This window comes from Erithacus rubecula (assembly GCF_903797595.1).
Source record: "Erithacus rubecula genome assembly, chromosome: 19".
In the NCBI taxonomy this organism is placed as follows: domain Eukaryota; kingdom Metazoa; phylum Chordata; class Aves; order Passeriformes; family Muscicapidae; genus Erithacus; species Erithacus rubecula.
This window is the reverse complement of record NC_136671.1, coordinates 10,016,447-10,035,974: the sequence shown is the minus strand read 5'-3', so window position 1 is coordinate 10,035,974 and position 19,528 is coordinate 10,016,447. Positions and strand designations below refer to the sequence as shown.

At 44.6% G+C, this 19,528-nt stretch overlaps 1 protein-coding gene across 4 annotated transcripts; it reads left to right on the top strand.

Annotated features, from left to right (window-relative positions):
• The first annotated feature begins 475 nt into the window (after window positions 1-475).
• Window positions 476-19,442, top strand: MAPKAPK5 (MAPK activated protein kinase 5). 4 transcript variants are annotated; one of them, XM_079322080.1, is made up of 14 exons: window positions 476-931; window positions 3,850-3,923; window positions 4,638-4,713; window positions 5,523-5,620; window positions 6,559-6,667; window positions 8,486-8,575; window positions 9,138-9,233; window positions 10,228-10,308; window positions 11,625-11,812; window positions 13,609-13,729; window positions 14,298-14,428; window positions 15,009-15,124; window positions 15,410-15,514; window positions 16,443-19,442. In XM_079322080.1, the coding sequence occupies exons 1-14, from the start codon at window positions 896-898 to the stop codon at window positions 16,535-16,537; spliced, it is 1,416 nt and encodes a 471-aa protein (XP_079178206.1). In that variant the 5' UTR covers window positions 476-895; the 3' UTR covers window positions 16,538-19,442. The 4 variants fall into 4 exon arrangements, with proteins under 4 accessions (XP_079178206.1, XP_079178205.1, XP_079178207.1 ...); XM_079322079.1 differs by having other exon boundaries at window positions 15,009-15,130; XM_079322081.1 differs by lacking the exons at window positions 8,486-8,575; window positions 9,138-9,233 and having other exon boundaries at window positions 15,009-15,130.
• The last annotated feature ends 86 nt before the right edge of the window (window positions 19,443-19,528 follow it).

Below are 19,528 nucleotides of genomic sequence, written 5' to 3'. Positions count from 1 at the left end.
TTGAAAAACATTTTCCCTGCCTGCTGGTCCTTGTGTTGCCTTGATGTTATAAGTTAAACTATAGCTGGAGCTGGCCCCGAGGTGTGAGGGGGGATCTGCGCCTGAGTCAGGAGACAATAGTGTGGGTAGTGGGGAGGACGCTAATGCCCGGCACCGAGCGCTTCCGAGGCTTCTCCTCGCCGCTTCCCCTCACGGCCATAACGACGGCCATCGTCCCCTCAGGCGCGCGGCCGCCTGAAATCTCGCGAGAGTTCGAGTCACCGGCCCTTCAGATAAGCGAGCCCCGAGTTCTCGCGAGATCTCTGGGATACGACGGGCGGCAACGCCCCCGTTAGGTACCGCCCGTCGATATCTCGCGAGATTTCGTTTTGTCCCGCCCCTCACGCGAGCGCAGCAGGGGGCGGGACAGAACGTTTCGCCCCGCCCCCTGAGGATGGATGATTGTAACGTCATCACAAAGCGCCGCTCGTCTCGAAAGCCCCACGGGGGCTTTGCTGTTACCGTCGCGCTTTTAGAGCAGCCGCCGGCCGCCTGCAAACCGCGCCAGCGCCGCGACGGCGGCTCCTAAAATCCCGCGGCGGGCACAGAGCGGGCGCGGCGATCCCGCTCCGTCCTCCCGTGGGTACCGCGGCGGCGGCAGCGCGGCTCCGGCGGGGCGCGGCGGCCGGCGGGGCTGCCCGGCGCGGGGTGCCGGCGATGTCCGGGTCCCGGGCGGCTCCTCCCGGTTGAGCGGCGGCTCCGCGCGGGCCCCGCGCCCTCCCCGCGCCGCGGGGTCCGGCAGCCGCGGCCCGCCCGGCCGGGCATGAGGCGGAGCGGCGGCCGCACAAAGGCTCCTCCGGGGCTGCGCCTTGCCTGAGGCGGCAGCGCCCCGCCGTGCCCCGGGCTCAGCGGGACGATGTCGCAGGATCACGACATGGACAAGACGATCAAGGTTGGCGGGAGCCGCCGGGGAAGGCTGGGGTGGCCGGGTGGCGGTGCCCGAGGCGGGGTTTTGCCCCGCTGTGGGAGCAGATTGTTCGCTCCGCGCAGGGGGCGAGGCGGAGGATCCGCAAACCGCGCAGCCCCACCAGCACAACTTTTGGCTGTTTATGCATTTTAGCAAACAAAGGAATGAAGCGCTCATTGGCTACAAGTTGTACAGCTCTCTTATTAATTAGTGTTCTATTGGTTAATGATTCTCTCGTTCCCCATGGTAATTAGTGCCACGCTCGGTCCTTCTTTAGCTCGGGGGCTCTGAGTTGGTCACGATTGCTGGAATTCCCTTTTACCCACTGCAGCTGGGGAAACACAAAGTTGTGTTTTTTAGTTTCTTCCTTATCCTGGGGGTTCTCCCCAGTATCCTCATAGCCCATAAGTTCTGCATTCCTTTTGTTCAAATCCTTCTTCCCAAGCTTTGTCCACCTTTCCCAGATCTAAGGTCACTGAATCACACCAAGCCCTAAACCTTATCAAAGCAATTCCACCACCAAGCAATTTGGTTTTCTAACACCTGGACACCACTCAAAGCTTGTTGACTGTTCTGTTTCACAGATTAAATACTCTTGTCTATCAGGCTTGAAAGCTACACAATCAAACACAAAACAAACCTGTCCTTAAAGAGAATTATCCCACATTTTCCAGCAGTCAGAGCCCTGTATCCTAACTCCTCTCCCATTCCCTGTCACTGTTCCTTTTTCCTGATCCTTGGGGTGTCATGCAGCCTTCCCAGAGCTCCTGTTCAGGTGCTGCTGTGAAAAAGCAGCTCTGGAATGTGGGATTTGTGTGTTTGGAGCTGAACACACCCAGGGCTCAGGGTGTGAGCTCAGCATCCCTCTGTGCTCTGGCTGGGGGGGTTTCCTGTGGGAGCTGGACAACTCCCTGTTGGGATAAAGAGATGTAAACCAAGGTTTTCAAATATTTCTGGAGGTATTTTACCTTTTGCCATTGATTAATCTTGGAAAAAATTGGGTTAGAAGGACCTTAAATCTCATCCTATTCCATGGGCATGGACACCTTTCATTATCCCAGGTTGTTCCAAACCTTTTCCAGCCTGGCCTTGAGCATTTCCACATTGAAAATTTGTGGGGTTTGCCCTAAAATAAGCTCATAGTAGAAGGAAATCTAAAGAGGTTGTAATTAACCCCTGAGATGAAGTGTCAGAACTGTTCCCTGTGTTTTTCTTGGCACACTCCAGGGAAGGAGCCATCCTGAAAGGTTGGGGAAAAAAGGATTTAAGTGTTTCTGTGGTATTTCATGAGAAGGGAAAGGTCCACATCAGAACTCTTGGGGTTTAAAGCTAAAAAGCTGAAGCAGTTGTGGAAGTGTTGGGACAATTTTGTGCTCCTGCTCCTGCCAGTCCAGAGGGGTTCAACCCAAACTCCCTGGGCAAATCCCCCACAACTTGAATTTAACTCATAATTTAATACTTTTATGCTTTATACTGGGTTTTTTTTGGCTTCTCAGATCCTTGGTTTCAGTCAGGTTTGGTTGTTCTTGGGTTCAAGGTCTGGGATTCAGGACAGGGATTCATGTTTGGGAATGGAGGAGAGGTTGAAGGAGCAGGAGAGGGAATTCCCCAGGATGTGACATTGGTGCTTTTGAAACATCTCCAGATGTTTAGGATCAGAATCATGGAATCCTTAAGGTTGGAAAAAAAACCAAAAAAGGTGGTGGAGTCCAACCTTGCCAATGTTGGGAATTCCTGGTGCTGAAGTTGGAGCTCCCATTCCTGATACTGGGCATCAAATCCTGGGTTTGGTGTCATTTGTGTTTCTTCACCACTTAATTATTCATTTTTACTTCTGAGCTGTGAAGCTGCTTTGGGATGAAGGTTGGCATCCAGATTTTAAAAGTGCAGGAGGTCAAATTGTTGCCTTTTTCTTTAAAACAATGGCAAATACACAGAATAGGAAATAGAAATTAAATGCTCATTAATGCTCTCCTAAGATGATGTTTTCATTCCACCCCTGCTGCCTTCAGTTCTCTGCAGCTGAATATCAGGAAAATTAAATCAGCTTTTCACTAATCAGTGAAATTTATCTAAACTGAATTAATAAGTTTCTTTGAGCTCCTCCTGAAAAACCACAAATTCCTGTGATCCACTGAAATTTCTGCCCCTTCCTTTAAAACCTTTTCTGAAACCTTCAGGGATGGCCTCTTCCATGAATTTCCAGTGTATTTGGGATTTTTTTTTTTTCCCTTCAGCTTCCCCCAGTGCTGCTGTTGCAGCAGCTCCTTTTGCTGTGATTTATCCTGAGCAGAGGCAGGAATTTAATAAAGGAACAAAGGCTCAGCTCAGGGCATCAATCAAAGCTCTGAGCACAGGATTGGGATGTGGTTAAGCCTGAGAGCACCCAAGCTGTGGTTTAACAAAACTCAGCCCTATCTGTGTGGATTTCAACAAAAGGTTCATTAGCAGAAAAAATCTCAAATTATTCAAGCAGGATTTAATTTATAGTGGGATGGTTCCAACTGTTTGAAACCTGCAATTTTCTGTTTCCTGGGACCAAAAAATGCATTTTAATGCTGAAATGGGCTCCTTGTTTCCTTGTGATTGATCATTTGTAGGTAGGAAGCTGGAACTGAGTCAGGGAGAGATGTCACACTTCAGGAATTAAAAGCACAAAATCACATTTACTGCTCTCAATAACCCTGTTTTGAAATTCCAGCTGCACTGATACAATTTTAATCATATAAATAATGAGTATTGATATTTATATTTAATTTTCCTCAGGAAAGCAAACTCCCCATTTTTACACTCAGATCTGCTGAGCTGTTTTTTTTTTTTTTTTTTTGAAAGGCTGTAATAATTTTATTTATTATGTATTTATTGACTGTTTTTTTTCCCTCCTCCTGCTTCTTTCTGAACAGGAAACCTCCATTTTAGAGGAATACAACATAAACTGGACTCAGAAGCTGGGAGCTGGGATCAGTGGGCCTGTTAGGTAAGGGAACACTCTGGGATTGTCCCTGACCTGTCAGTATTTTACTAAATGTGGTGATGGGATACATGGAAAATTATAAACAACAAATGCCTCTGTCCCACTGGAGTTGTACAGGAAGGGTTTTGTATTTTTTGGGGGAATTTGGGATGGAAAATTTCTCCCTTTTCTGTCCTGGTGTGTTCCCACAGCCAGGCAGGAAGAGGAATTAGATGTGGAATAATGAATTTCAGAATTCCTGAAATTTCCCAACAGAAATTTGTGCTGGCAAACCACTGTGCTGCTGTTCCTGGGTGTTCCCTTTGTCCTTCCCATCATTTATCTTCCTGTCTGGGTTCTCCCTCATCCTTTTTGTGTTGCTTCATTTTTTCTTTTGGCTGCCTGTTCAAACAAGGGCCCTTTCCTCAATTGTTAAATGGGAGGAGGAAAAAGAGAAAAAATTCATTCAAAATCAGGATTTCCTTCCCAAACCACTTTATCTATTCCAAACACTTTATTTATTCCAATCCCTGGGTGTGTTTAGATGTGCTTTGGGTTATTTCCATCCAAAATCTCTCTTGAGCCTGAATTTAGGGTGAGACCTGGGATATTCCCTGTGTATCCCAAACTGGGGGAATTCCCACATGGAGAACAAACTCAAGAGCTACAAATCAATTGCTTCAGGTGTCTCTTTTTAACCTCCTTGCTGACTGAATGATTTTATTGCTGTAATACCAGAGTCTGCATGAAAAAATCCTCCCAAGAACGTTTTGCACTGAAAATCCTCCTCGATCGTCCAAAAGCTCGAAATGAGGTACAGTTCCTGCTTTTCTCTCCAAAAAAAACCCTTCAATTACTGGGATTTTAAAATGTTTTAACAATAAAAACCTCACCACCAAACTCCCATTTGCTGGCTGTGCTTCCAGAGATTAATTTATAATAGTTGAACTGGATTTTAAAGTTGTTCTTCTCCCTGTAATGGAACAGGATGGGTTTGAGAGGGAATTTTTTTTTCATACTTCTCACTCTTGGATGTCATTGCTCCAAGAATGCTTCAAGTTGTTGTGGAAATGGATTTTTCCATGTGCCAGGAGCTAAGGGAGCTTTTAACACTGCTTGGGAATTCCTGAGGTGTCAAACTGTCAGCCTGTGGAATGATGGGCACTCCTCCAAGCTGTTGGGAATTCAATGAAGGATTAATTATCCTCGAGGTTTAGGCAATTTCCATTTCTTGTTACTGAGCAAATTCTCCTTTAAAATTGCCATAAAAATCATCTTTGTAAAAAAGCACCAAGACTTGACTTGACTGAGCAGCCCAGGGAGCTTTAAAGTGGGGAGAATTGCTGGATGTTGGGACAGGAGGTGACATTCTAGATGTTGTGAGAAAGAAACCAGATTATGGAGTTGTAGAGTTTATCCATTCATTTCCACTTCCAGCTGCACCTACTTTAAATCTGATTGTCTTGCAATTTCTGTAAAGAACTCCAATTCTGAGCTTTTCCCAGAGCTCTGTGTGTGCTCCCCACAATCTCTCAGCAAACCTGGGGCTGTTTCTATCTGGAGGTGAGCAGGGCTCAGCTGCCTGTCCCTGTGTGCAGTAACAGCTCTTCCCTTCTCTTCAAGGTACGTCTGCACATGATGTGTGCAACACATCCCAATATTGTTCAAATAATTGAAGTTTATGCTAACAGTGTGCAGTTCCCACATGAATCCAGCCCCAGGTAAGATTACATAGGGTGATTCATTCCCACCGCTTGCTTTCCATGTTTAGCCCAAGGTATAGTGGAGTTTGCTTTTTTTTTTTGTTTGTTTTGGTTTTAATCACAAAATTATTATTTAAAGGGGGGTCCCAGGTATAATAATTATCCTGCAGACCAAGCAGCTGTTGTTTTGTTTTTGTTTTTTTTTTCCTCCCTGACTTTTGTGTATTTCAATTATTTTCCCTCCTTCACTCCCTGTTTTGAATGCATCTCCATTTTTTTAGGTTTTCCATTGATTCAGTCTGCACTTGTTTCTAAAAATAGGAAATTCAGCCCTGAAAACTCTCAATGCATTGTCCTGCTTAAAATGAACACAGGAAAACGTGGAGCAGAGTGATTTTATTTTGTGTGTGTGCATTATTATATTAGGATAAAATTATTGTCTTCTGAAAGGATATTAGAAAATCATCAGAGCTGGGAGAATGAAAGAGCTGAGACCTGTCTTAGGCTCTGGTGTAGCTGATTTTCTTGTGGTGGGAACTGGGAGTTAATTCCTTGAGGATCTGACAGCCCTGATCTCCACCTTCCTATTTTTTTATCCTTCATAATTATGGCAATAAAGCTGTAAATTAAAATAATGGGGGATCCAGACTCAAAAACATCCTTGTACTCTGTAACCTTGAGGGCAGAGTTATCCCTTGGAGTGTCCACATGACTTCCAGCTCCATCCTGGCTGGAACTGGATGTATCCATGCCAACTTTGTTCCAGCTGGATGTGGGAGCTCATCAAGAGGAGCAAACTGGAGATTCCTGGCTGCCAATCACTGGGAGCCAGCAAATCCTAAGGACAGCATCATAGAGAAAGCAGTGTTTATGTGAAATATGCATTCTTAACTTAGCAATTCTGTTCTTTTGGTTGATTTTTTTTTAATGTAACACCATGAAATGCTTTTGAACAGGGCTCGGCTCCTAATTGTAATGGAGATGATGGAAGGGGGAGAGCTCTTCCACAGAATCAGCCAGCACCGGCACTTTACTGAGAAGCAAGCCAGCCAAGTAACAAAGCAGGCAAGTCTCCCCCTGTCCCAGCAAATCCATCATGCTCTGGCTAAAGGAGGGACAATTCCTGGGGTTGGAAGGGTGGGAAAAAAGGATTAAAGCAAAGAATCCTCAGTTCTGATCCGATGATCATTGCCTGCTTTGTTATAAGTGACAATGCCAAAGCTTTACTAGGAATGAAGGATTGAAGGTGTGGGCTTGTTCTCTGGGTCTGCTGTGCTTAACATTGCTTTTCCATACCTGCTCCAGAGAAGATTTCCAGGAGAACTTGGTCATTCTTCTTGTCCTAAAAGTGTTGCCTCCAGCAGGACTCCTGAGCTGTGGAATCTCCATGACCCCCTTGGTTTTTCTCTCCTCTGGGCCAGGGGTTTTCAGGCTGGGTTCTGGGCTTGGGCTTTTGGAGCTCCTGGAAGATCCCAAGGAATGTGTCTGTTTGTTCTGATTTTGTGTCTGTTTGCTTGTTCCAATGTCATTTTTCCTTCACCCTTTCTCTCCCAGCTCACTCCTGAGTGCTGTTTTATAACCTCCACAGTGGTTTCTGCAGGGGTTTTGGTGTCCATCAGGTTTTTTGTTGCTGCTGGGACTCTCAGAAGGATCTCTGTGAAATTCAGTTCCCCTCAGCTGGAGGGAGAATGTTTGAACCTGGGGCAAAAAAAAAAAAAAAGTGTTCCTTTTGTGCTTTGACTTGTTTCTAATGAAATGCTAATTGTGCTGGTACTTTTTGGTCTCATCCAACAAGGAAATGAGGTGGAAGTACAGAATTATTCTTGAGAGTTTGTTTGACATCCTTTGGGCTGTTTGATTCTGACATGGTGGGAAAATCTTGTAAAACTTTACCAGAAGTCAAGACTTTGATTTGAATTCTGTGTGTACACTTGGGTTATTCATGTCTCAAGTAACTCTTTGCTTTAAAGTTTATAGAAATGAAGTTTGAAATGTCAAAGTCTCTCTAAAATTCTTTTCTCTAATGGTTGTTCATCACTGTCTTGTACCCAGGAATGGTTAAAACTTGTCACAGCACTGCCTCATTTTCTCTGGGAATGTGTTTGTATTTATTGCTGAGCTAAATTAGCTGTGAAATTCTCTTGTGACAGTAATTTGGAGTTTTTTAAGGACTCTAAACTTGGTAGGATCTTACAGAATCCAGCAGGGATACTTCCAAATAAGGGTTGTGAGGCTGTGCCTCACTTTTGTCTCAGGAATGCTGTTTAAATATTTATACTTGGCTTTTCTTTAAATGAATTGCACTTGGAAATGTGCAGTCCCTGGAGCTTTCCTGCCTGGATTGCAGGTTCCTAAAGCATCCTTGAAAGAATCCAGGAATGCATTTCTGTGGGATATCCACAGAATGATTAAAGTGCAGGTGTTATCCAGAATTAAAGAACAAAATGCCTGAGTGTTGGATCTCCAGGCAGGAACAAGTGCAGTGAATTATTCCCTGGAATGCTGAAGCAAGAGCTCAGTGCTGAGTGTTCAGCACAGGGTGGAATTGCTGGGCAAGGGCAGCCCCCTGGAGCCCTGGCACAGCAGGGAAGGGGCACTGGCACCACCTGCTTCACTTGAGGGGCTCTCAGTGCCTTGACTTCTCAAACTGAGGTGATTGGGAAGCCCAGGCCAGCCTGGCTTTTGTTTTTTGCTTTTGGGATTCATCTCCCAATTGTCACTTCACTGCACCACTGCCCAGCAGGGTCAGGCTTGTCCTGACAACTCCATCTAAGTGCAGCGAAAATATTTGGGGTTGGAAATGTCCTTTGTAAAGCTGAAATGAATGTCCAGGCTGCAGGAGGAGGTTGGTGATTGTAGCTGATTTATTGTGCCCTTTTCCAGATAGCTTTGGCTTTGCAGCATTGCCACTCACTAAACATTGCACACAGAGACCTCAAGCCTGAGAATCTCCTCTTCAAGGATAACTCTCTGGTAAGATGAACATTTGCTGCTGAATTCTGTAAAATGGCTCAAGGGTGGCTCTCAGAGTAGTGATAAAAGGACACCAATGTTTTGGTGACAAAATTGAATCACTGGATGCACTTGGTGCTTTTCCATGCCCTGATCTCCTTGGAGGGCAGTGAGTCCCTGCTGCTGCTGTTGAACAGAGACAGGTTCTCCAGCTGAACACAGAATCCAGCCCTGTCCCCTCATCAGGATGTTCTAATCCTTCACCTAGAGGTGCTTTGATAGATCCAAGCAGTTTTTGTCTCTCCTGCTCACAACCAGCCTGGCTATGCAGTGACCTCCCTACAAGGGGCTCAGTGTTTTCCCAGTCCCTGAGGGGGCTGTTCCTGGCCCAGAGCACCCAGAAAAGCAAAACCTGTGTTTTGAAAGGTCAGTTTGTGACCTTTAAGCTGCCAGGTGGAGTGTGAGGGTATAAATACAGTGAGGTGGAGGTTTGGAAAAGGTGAGATGAGGACGGGGAGAATTATGTGTTAGAAAAGCTGATTTAATGAGATTTGTCTAATAAAGCCTCTTCTCCTTGTTTTAGGATGCACCTGTTAAATTGTGTGACTTTGGCTTTGCCAAAGTAGACCAAGGTGACTTGATGACACCCCAGTTCACTCCCTATTATGTAGCACCTCAGGTAACAACCAGTTGCTGCTCTGGGCTAAAGGGGGATCATTTATTGCCTGAGCCTCCATATCCACATCATGTTCACCCCCTTTGCAGTGCTGGGAAGGGCTCTGAGTGCAGGAATCTCTGCTCTCTGGAGCTGGAGTGCCACAGGGATCTGTTGATCAGGCAGATTTCCCAGACTCTGCTCAGCACTGATGGTGACAATTGGCCTTTAGCTGTTTTCAAGCAGCTGGTTTGGAGAAATCTCTGCTTTGCAATCCTTCTTCCAGCTCAAGCTCATTCAGGATTCCATTAAAAAGGACTTTGCTGGAACAAAAAGGTTCTGAGAAGTGGTTGCTCACAAAGGGCAGTGGCAGGGTTGGTACCTGGGCACCTTGGCCTGGCCCCCTGTCATTAAACACAATCTATAATTACACACAGGCTGCTCTTTGTAGTGCTGCTTTCCCCTTCTCTCCTGTCCTTTGTGTTGGAGCCCTGGAGAAAATGAAAAGCAGCTGCAGATGGAGATTTAATTGCAGTGCTGGGCAGCCTTTAATCATTGGGAAGGGCAATTCAGAGATCAGAGCATGCCCTGAAAATTCCTTCTCAGCTGGAGCCTGCTGGGGCTCCCTGCAAGTCAAGGCCACAGAGAGAATCAGCAAGGGACACTTTTGGTGGGATTTGTTCTGGGGAAAGCAAAAAGGGAGAGCTCTGGAGCTTGGGTTACCTCCCAAACACACTTTGGCTTCTGGTTCCAAGCATGGAGGGGTTGGAGGTTCTGAGCAGCTGCTTTAATTCAGGCAGAATTGGAGATTTCAGTGCCATGGAATATTACATATTTTAGTGTTTTCTCCATACAGAAAGCTCCAATCTTTCTTAGGGAGAATTGTTAGGTAGTCTTCAGTAGCTGGAATAAGTTTCCTAAATGGAAAATCATCAGGAATCTTTGGCATAGGCTTTGCTGGTTGTGTTGTCTGTTAATGAGATGGGTTTTTCTTTGTTTTTATTTCCCCTCTCACCAGGTATTGGAGGCACAAAGAAGACATCAGAAAGAAAAGTCTGGTATTATCCCCACGTCTCCAACCCCTTACACTTACAACAAGGTGAGCTGGGAAACATCTTTAAAAATCTTCCCCACCCCACTGGTGTTTCTGATAGAACAAATAATAAAATACACACTTACTGCAAACCTAATTAATGACCCTCTAATAAAGGAAAAATACACAAATCTTTTGAGGAGCACTAAATATGAACAAGATTTTGGAGAGAGGAGAGTGACTGTGCTGGAGTGAGGCCATGAGGGAAGTTCTTTCCCCTCTGTTCAAAGGGAATCTCTTTCCTGCTGGATGGGCAGAGCATTCCTTGTTCAGGCAGCTGTGCCAGAAACTGCTCTGTACCTGGATCTTCTGGAAAACAACCAAGAATTTATTGTGTAGCTGCTGGAATCTTGGCAAAATCATGGCAGGAAATGTCCTGAAAAGTCATAATCTCTTTTGAGTATTCCAAAACATTTTCCTCCTTATTATCATCACTGTCTCCTGCTGGCTGAGCAGTGCTTGAACCACTGAGTGCTCTGGGTGTGTCAGTTTTAATTAAATTTATCTGTTTTGTGATCCCAGTGTAAGGATCTGCCCTGATTCCATCTTTAGGGATGGTTGTTCATTCCACCACGTGCTTGAGCAGGTATTTCATGTGCAGTGTTAGCATTTAGTAGCCTCAGAGAGAGAATTAAAGGAAATATTAATTAAATTAATTAATAAATCTGCCTTCTTCAGTGCTTTGCCTGCCTCTCTCCATCCTGGAGAACCAGGTTGATGACTGTAGTCTTTAGAATTTACCAATAGTGTTTTCAATATGGAGTTTCTTCTTCCCTCTCTTGTCTCTTGATTTGGGATTCCCAAGGTGGGACTGATTTTCTTTTCATGTTTCCTGTGGAGAATAGATTTATACATCCCTGGTGGCACTGGGGGAAAAGGCTGCTGAGGGAAGGGCCTGTAAAAGCAGCACCTGGCACTGCCCTGGCTCCCCAAAATGGACACTGAGAGGTTTCCAGGTGCTCTGTCCTTCCATGGCAATCCAATCCTGCTCCTGCTCCTTCTTCTCCCTGACAGCTCTGATTTAACATCCCTGCTGCTTCCTTTGTTGGTTTTCAATCTCCCATTGTTAACAACTTTTATGGGATTGGGGGAGCAGGAATAAACCTCTCACACCTCTGCAGCCCTGGCTGTTCCCAGACAATTCCCAACCACCTGGAAGTTGTTGAGCTTGGAACATGCAGCCAGATTTATCCACAAAGGTGCATCTGGAGGAGGAGCTGAGCTGCTTCTGTTCCCTTAGGGAATCACAGAGAACTTTTATCACAGCTCCCCCACTATCTACTGCAAAGTGCTCCCCAAAATGACCCTTTTCTTGCTTGCAGAGCTGTGACCTGTGGTCCCTGGGGGTCATTATCTACGTGATGCTGTGTGGGTACCCCCCCTTCTACTCCAAGCACCACAGCCGGACGATTCCCAAGGACATGAGGAAAAAGATCATGACGGGGAGCTTTGAATTCCCAGAGGAGGAGTGGAGCCAAATCTCAGAAATGGCAAAAGACATTGTGAGAAAGTGAGTCTGGGGAGGAAACTCTTCTGTTGTTCTGTGCTTGTGTTAAGGAATTGGAAAAAGCACCTGGAAGTGCTTTATCCCCAAGGGTTGTTTTGTCTGCAGCTCATCCAGCTGACAAATTCTCCCTTACATTCAGCATAAACCAAGGCTGAGAAATGTTTTTCTTTCCCTGCCCAAGTGTTTAATTTTGATGTCTCTTGTTGGGGTGAATTGTGTATTTAGTCTTTAAGGGGAGAGGGAGCACTGAAGGGTTTCAGGATAACACAGCCAGCATGGATTTCCTGGCATAACCTTGAAATTGCTGTAAAAATCAAGAGCCTTTAATGGGATGTGGTAAATCTGTCCCCTAAAGCCCTGTGCACATCATACACAGCCTAAAAAGAGTCAGGCAGGAGGATGGAGATTAAGATCTGGCATGAGGTGCCAGACTCAGATAAGGTTTTGCATGGATGTTTTATTCCAAATGCTAATGGAGTCTGTTTTCCATGCAGGGCACATCCCTCAGCTGGGAGTGTTTCAAAGACTTGGTCTGTTTGGGAGCAAGAACGTGGCACTGATTAGGGCTTGACCTCACTTATTTTTGAAAAAAGTGACAGGGACTTACTGCCTTTGCATCACCAGAGGAACTGAGAGAATAAAAGCAATATAAATAGGAAAAAAAAAAAACAGTTGGAGAAGTAATTTTAAAGTGTCACTAGCTCCTCAGATGTACTGTAAATTCTCCAGGGATTCACATTGTTTGCAGAGGGTGCTGGAGCTGGGCAGGAGACCTCCCCCAGCATTTCACTAAATTAACTTTCCTTTACACCAAGCTCAGCTCTTTATTCTCACACAGAAACTCCACAGGCAGAAGGTTTCATTGTCTTTTAAAATTCCCATGAAACTCAGCTCTCAGGATGCTGTCCCATGGATCCAGACTGATTTCTGACCTCAAGCTTTATGAGGGTTTGATAATGGGTTAGGATTAGAAAATGCATGGAAAAGCAGTGCACATGTTTGGTATCAAAAATGAACTTAACCTGGTTGGCAGCAAATGAGATTTCTGAGCTCCCCCTTGGTGCTGCTGACATTTTGTACAAGTTATTTCCACTTTCTTGGTACATTTAACAATTGTGCTCTGCAGCCAAGAAGCTGATCTGGAGTTGTCTAAGGAAGTGTGACAAGCACATGGAGTCATTCCCATTCTCATTCAGGCTTTGGGATGACTTGTCAGCACTCTGTGGGAAATTTGGCTTTTTTTATTTAGTTATGCTCATCATGAGAAGATAAATTTAACTGTAAATCCTCTTTCCAGGGTTTCATGCTAGAAGAAAATCAATTTCATGCAGTTTTCAGCAATATCAGAATAAAGCTGTTTTTTATTTTGAGGAGCTGGAACCAAAGTGTTCATTCCTTGAGGACTTTGCAGAGGAGTGGCAATGTGGGAGCAGTGAATCCTGCAAAGTTTCCATGCCCACAGTCCTTGGAATGAGTGCAGCCTGTTCTGGGGATGAGCTCTGGGAGTGCATTTCCACACAGTGCCAGTCTGGCTCGTTTCCAGTTCCTCTGGAAGGTGTTTCCCACCTGGGAGCAGCAGCTGTGGCACTCAGCAGCACAGGGCTATCCCAGGAATGCCTTTAGCACCTTCCTTTGCCCTGGATGAGCTGTGACAGCATTAAACCACAGCAAGGTCAGGGAGCTGGGCTCATTTTGGGGCAGTTTGAACTCTTGGAGAAGCTTTTTTTTGGCCTTTAAAATGCTTAAACTCTCTATAAATCAACAGAGCCCTTCTTAGGGATTTATTCTTTCCTCCCCAGGCTACTGAAGGTGAAACCTGAGGAACGATTGACCATTGAGGGGGTGTTGGACCATCCCTGGCTCAATTCCACAGAGGCCCTGGACAACATCCTGCCCTCTGCACAGCTGATGATGGACAAGGTCTGGACAGTTATTTGGTCAGAAATGTTGCACAGGAGCAGGAGAGCTCTGGGATGGGTGAAGGGCTTTTTAGTTGTGGGGTTATGCAGATAAGCAGCTTCTCTTCTGCTTTAGGAGAGTCTGAGAGGGAGAAAATGGAAAGAGAAATGAAAATGGAAGTACAATGTGAAATTTGGGATTGAAGGAGATGCCCCCAGATTGGTGGTAATGAGCAGCCACGTGCTGATGGTAGAAAGCAGAACCTGAGGGATCTTCCATAGTCTTTCCTCTTGTCATGTTTTATTCCCTGACCTCACTAAACAAATAGTCCTTGTTTCCTTTAGTTTCTGCTCAAAGAGGGTTTCAGTCAATCTTGTGAGTGTGAGAAGGAGATGATCCTTTGTCCTGTCTCCCCCAGGGATATTTTGTCACTGATTTTAGTTCTAACCATACCTTGCTTCACGCAAACCTGATTTTTCTTGCGCATCTCCAAAATAAATCAGATTTTGGTGCCTTTTTTTTTTTTTTTTTTTTTTTTTTTTTTTCTGCCCACGTGCTGTTGTACCAAGTGCTCCTTTTATCTTTCCAGGCCATGGTGGCAGGGATCCAACAGGCTCATGCAGAACAACTTGCAAACATGAGAATCCAAGACCTCAAAGTGAGCCTGAAACCCCTTCACTCCGTGAACAACCCGATCCTGCGCAAGCGGAAACTCCTGGGGTAACTCAGAGCTGGGTGGGGAAGGACAATGTGGAAAAGGGCTCTGGGGAGGGCACAGGCTCAGCTTGGATGCTTTAACTCATTTTTGGTTACTCACACAAGTAATAGTGGCACAATGTGGTGTTTCTGCCAAGATGTGCCAGTGAGGGCAGGAAGGAGGTTGGGCTCTGTTCCTGCATTGAATAGATTCCTTATGGATGATGGGTCACATGTAAGATAAGGTAAACTTGGGAGAAAGAATTCCAATTTCTATTTTTCTTTTTTTTCTTTTTTCTCCTCCTGACATTTCTTTGCTGAAGAAGTCAAGTAACCTCTGTCTCTCTCTCTCTATGAGTTAAGCCAAAAAATAGACTCATACATTTTAGAATTACCCTTATTTGTTGTTATTTAAAGGCATATTTCTTTTTCTCCATATTTAAGATTATCTCATAATATAGGACACTAATTATAATTAATGCTGAAGCTGCTTCCCAGTTTCCCAGAGGGGGAAGGAGCTGTGTTAGACTGGAGCAGTTACACAACAATTAACCAACTTGAGCTGTGCCCAAATTCTAATTATCCCCCCCTTGTTCTCGTGCAGCACCAAGCCAAAGGATGGTGTTTACATCCATGACCCTGAGAATGGAAGCAATGATTCCAATGTGGCCCTGGAGAAGCTGAGAGATGTGATTGCTCAGTGCATTCTACCACAGGCTGGTAAAGGTTGCCACTTTTATGAATGTTTTATTCCTAAAGACACCAACTTTGGGTGTGTCTGTGTCAGTGGTGAGGAAGGAAGAACAAAGTTCCTGAGCAGCCTCTCAGCTGGGATTTGGGTTCATGTGGAATTTTAGTGACATGCAGAGCTGTTAAAAGAACTTTCAAAGAGGAATATTTGGTTTAAAGGCCATTTCCTCGTTGGTGTGGGGTCAGCAGTTATTCCTGCCCAGTTTGCTGAGGCACGTGGCCAAACCTCCTGTGTCCCTTTGTTGTCCCAAACAGGAGAAAATGAAGATGAGAAGCTGAATGAAGTGATGCAGGAGGCCTGGAAATACAACAGGGAGTGCAAATTGCTGAGAGACACCCTGCAGAGCTTCAGCTGGAATGGTGAGAATCCCTGTTCTCACACAGGGAGTGTGGGAAGGGGGAAAGCACAGACCTCCTGCTGTGGAAATAACCCCACATTTATTGGATTTGGGTTTTGACACTGTTTTATCCCTTCTGCCAGAGCTGATGCTCCCAAAATAGGGGTGAAAGTGTTGCTTTGAGGTTTCTGTTTGAGAGTCAAAGTTGAGTTTTCAGAGGCACCAGGAATGTAACAGCACAAACTGATTGTGTTGGAAAAGTGGGAATTTTTTGCCAGAGGGCAGGGATAGATGGGATATATGGAAAAAACCCTTCCCTGTGAGGGTGGGGAGGCTCTGGGCAGGTTACCCAGAGAAGCTGTGGCTGCTCCACCCCTGGAAGTGTCCAAGGAGGGGTTGGACAGGGCTTGGAGCAACCTGGGCTACAGGAAGGTCTCCCTGCCCAGGGACCAGATGACCTTTAAGGTCCTTTCCAACCATTCCAGAATTCTCTGATTCTTTTAGGAACCTCTTCAGCTGTGTTGAGCTGCTTTCCATCCAGCTGTTTATTCCCTCTCCCTGCTGGAGGCTGCTCCTCCCTGTCAGCACAGCAGCTCTGCAGCTCAGCTTGGGTGGGAAGCAGAATTAAAGTGGGACAGTGACCTTGGGAATGCTCAGGTGGCTCCTGGGCAGAAGAGGCTGGCAGAGGTGTCACCCCCAGGAGCAGGTGCTGATGGATATCAGGGAGCAGGAGCAGCAGCCATCTTCACAAGGATGATCCTGCTTCCTCCTCTCTTCTATTTGCTTGGCTTTGAGATTTTTAATTGCTCGATTTTTCCAACAGAACTATGATCTGTAATTCCTTTTGCATCCTGTGCTGCTGTTGCCCTAAGTCTGTGTGAAGCATTGTTTAATTCCAGCTTTCCTCCTTGTGCCCAGCTCCAGCTGATTCCCATTTTTTTCACTTCCAGGCAGAGGATTCACAGACAAAGTGGATCGACTAAAACTGGCAGAAATCGTCAAACAAGTGATTGAAGAGCAGACAAATTCCCATGACTCTCAATAGCTGGAGCTTCTTAATCTTATTTTTTTTACCATTTAAGATTTATTCTTTAACTGTAAAAAGTATTTTTATGTAAATTAATAAATCATAATTATTTCATTAAATTTCCATACTGCTTGAAAATGCTGTATAGTTGTAGATACAAAAAAAAAAAAAATCATTGGTACTGTAATATTTTTTTAAAACTCAGTTCCTCGAGGTATATATGATCACTTATGTACTGTTAATCATGAGCCCCCCACATGGGGTGGATTTTATTGTTAAAAACCATTCTTTTTCTTAATAACCAGTTGCAGAAGCTGCCTTTCACCTGCCACATCCAACCCCTGCAGTGACTGTATGCGAAGGAGAGCCACAGTTTCTCAAGCCCCTGCTCAGTGAGTACTTGAAGCAAGTGCTGTGAAATGCAAATTCACAGCTCCCCTTGGCACCTAAAATCCAGTTCTTTAGGTAGAGAAAAATCAATTAAATAACCTTCAGTCTGGCTTAGTGCCTTGCTCAGGCACCTAAGGCCATGTGCTTGCTGAAATTTTCAGTTCTGAGCAGTGACTCTCTTTTTCTTGTCGCCTTCCCCATCTCCCTCAGATTTTCTTTAAGGCTTGACCTCCTCTGTTTCTTCCTCCTCATCTTCCTCAGAGCTTTTTTAAGGCTGAATCAACCATTCAGCACAAAATTCTTCTTTTTCTCACCTTGTCCAACAGCAGAACAGAAGAATGTTCAAGTTCTTATGCACAAGTTATTTTAATTTCCATGGTGGGATCTTCTACAGACCGAGACCAGCCTTGGCTTTGTTTGAGATCCACCCCTCTATTCCCATTCTTTCCTTCCTAGAAGATCCAAGGCTTGGGTTCTGACTTATCCTCTTGTTTGGCAGAGATGCTCCCAGTGCTCTGGGGAACCTCTGGGATTTGTCTCTGGAGCCCAAATTCTCATCTCTGATGCCTTCAAGCTCCTCCTTGGGGGAGCCAAACTGCAGGGCTGCTCCTTGGCTGCCTCCCCAGGGCAGGTTCTTACTTTAGTCTGGAACATTGGCTCCAAAAGCTGCTTTTTTAAATCCTGATAAAGCAAACCAATGGCAAGAATCTGTACATAGTTCTAGTTTTCTACCTTTTCTGCTTCTCTTTCTTTTGAGATCTGGCAGAGGCTTTTTATAGAGCTATTTTGGTACCAAATCTGTGCAGACATGGGCTGAGTTTGGTCTGCAGACTGAAGTGCCAACCCAGGGCCATCAGTGACCACTCCTGAACGTTGTTGTCTTTCACAGCTCATCCATTTTTGGGTTTACATTGACAAACCTGAGCCATGAATCTCCCAATTCTCTCTTACAAAAGTCCAGCCTTGTTCTTTGGTTTTTTTTTTTTTGTCTCTTTTCTATACCAAAACTTCCTTGCAGCTTTAGCTGGATGGCAAAGCAGTGTCTGACTCTTTCTATACAATTTTCTAAACAGTGACTTGTTTTTTTCTACATGAAGGAGATGCTTTGTTTCCTGTTCTCTGTCTCAGCTTTACTTAATCCTGTGGACAGTTTTCCAATACCTGATTTATTGCAGGGTAAGAACAGTCCCTCTTTATCCATCTTCTGATGGGAGCAGGGAGTGTTTGTGTGAGCTGGAATTGTACCTCTGACACTACCTGGAATATTTGTGCACTGACCTATTGATGAAAACTGAAGAGAATTACCAAAAATTGAGAGTTTTTGTCTTTTTTTTTTTTTTTTTGGCTGTACCACCAAGCCCTGTTATATGCTTTTCTGTCCTTGCTGTAATTCTAGGTCATGTCTTGAAATGGTTTCATTTTGAACTTGAAATCTGTATTTTTTTCTGGGAAATTGAAACTTTCAAGTGTGGCAGATAGAGATGGAAACAAGGAAATCACCTTTGAATGGCAGAGCAAAAAAAAACCCTCCAAAAGCACTTTGTGACTCTGCCCTCCCAGGAAGAAAATCCTCAGGCAGTTTTTTGGGAACCAGAATTTGTTGGAAGTGCAATCAGGGGGGAAAGGGGGATCTGGTGTGGATTCCTCCTTTTCTTGATCCCTTAAGTGCTGCTGATCCTGAGATGGGAACATTTGTACAAATTTCCAAGGGCTTTTGTCACAAGGAACTGCTTTTGATGGATTTAATCTACATTTTCTTGTCTCTGGGCCTGATCTGAAGCAGAGGGAGGAGGGACAGATTAAGAAAACACAATTTGAATTCTCAAGGTCAAATGGTTTTGTTTCTATGAGAAAGTTGATTTTTTTTTTTTTTTACTTTTGGAAAAGTTCTGTTTTACATTTCAAAGTTCAATAACTTTAATGGATTCATTTACAGGTTTGAAGGTAGCATTTGACTTTCTCCTTCCTGTGTTCAGTTTATTTTCAGTTGAAACAAGTGCAAGACACCTTGTCTTGATTCTCTGAGGTTTGACTTGGTAATAAATCTACTGATCCTTTATAGAAGACTGTGAATATTGTAAATATCTCGAGCTGGAAGTGTGGGATCAAAGAAGAATTTCTTTGTACAAACACTAAAAATACGTGGGAAAGCTCTGGAGGTTGTTGGGTTTTGGGATTTTTTTTAGAATTTTATTTAAGTGATGAAAAATCTCTGAAATCATTTGACCTTTTCAAAATTTTCTGTATAACTGACTTCTCCTGTGACTTGATTATTTGAAGCTTTTCTATATAAAACTTAACAGAACCTGATTAGTGAAAGAGATTCTGATTGGAAATAGCAACATGTCAAAGTTTTGCTGTCATTACTTCTGGATTTTCTTTTGGAAACCTGAGTCTGTCCCCATGTTTAACTCCTGTGTGTTAAAATGTTCTCATTTCTCCTTCTCAGTGTTCCCTGTTAGTTCCTTTTGGATCAGTATTACATTGTAAATATTACCCATCCTGTATATAAATGATTTTACTAAACTCAAAAGTTCCTGGCTGCTTTTGTTTGGTTGCCAAATCCCTGCAGGAGAGAAGGAAGGAGCAGGAGGGAAGAGCAGCAGGATTCTCCTGCCA

Coding starts and splice junctions, on each gene's coding strand:
- MAPKAPK5 (XM_079322079.1), top strand. CDS start 896: ATGTCGCAGGATCACGACATGGACAAGACGATCAAG. Junction 9,234..10,227: donor CCTATTATGTAGCACCTCAG/GTAACAACCAGT, acceptor CCCTCTCACCAG/GTATTGGAGGCACAAAGAAG. Junction 13,730..14,297: donor CACAGCTGATGATGGACAAG/GTCTGGACAGTT, acceptor TTATCTTTCCAG/GCCATGGTGGCAGGGATCCA.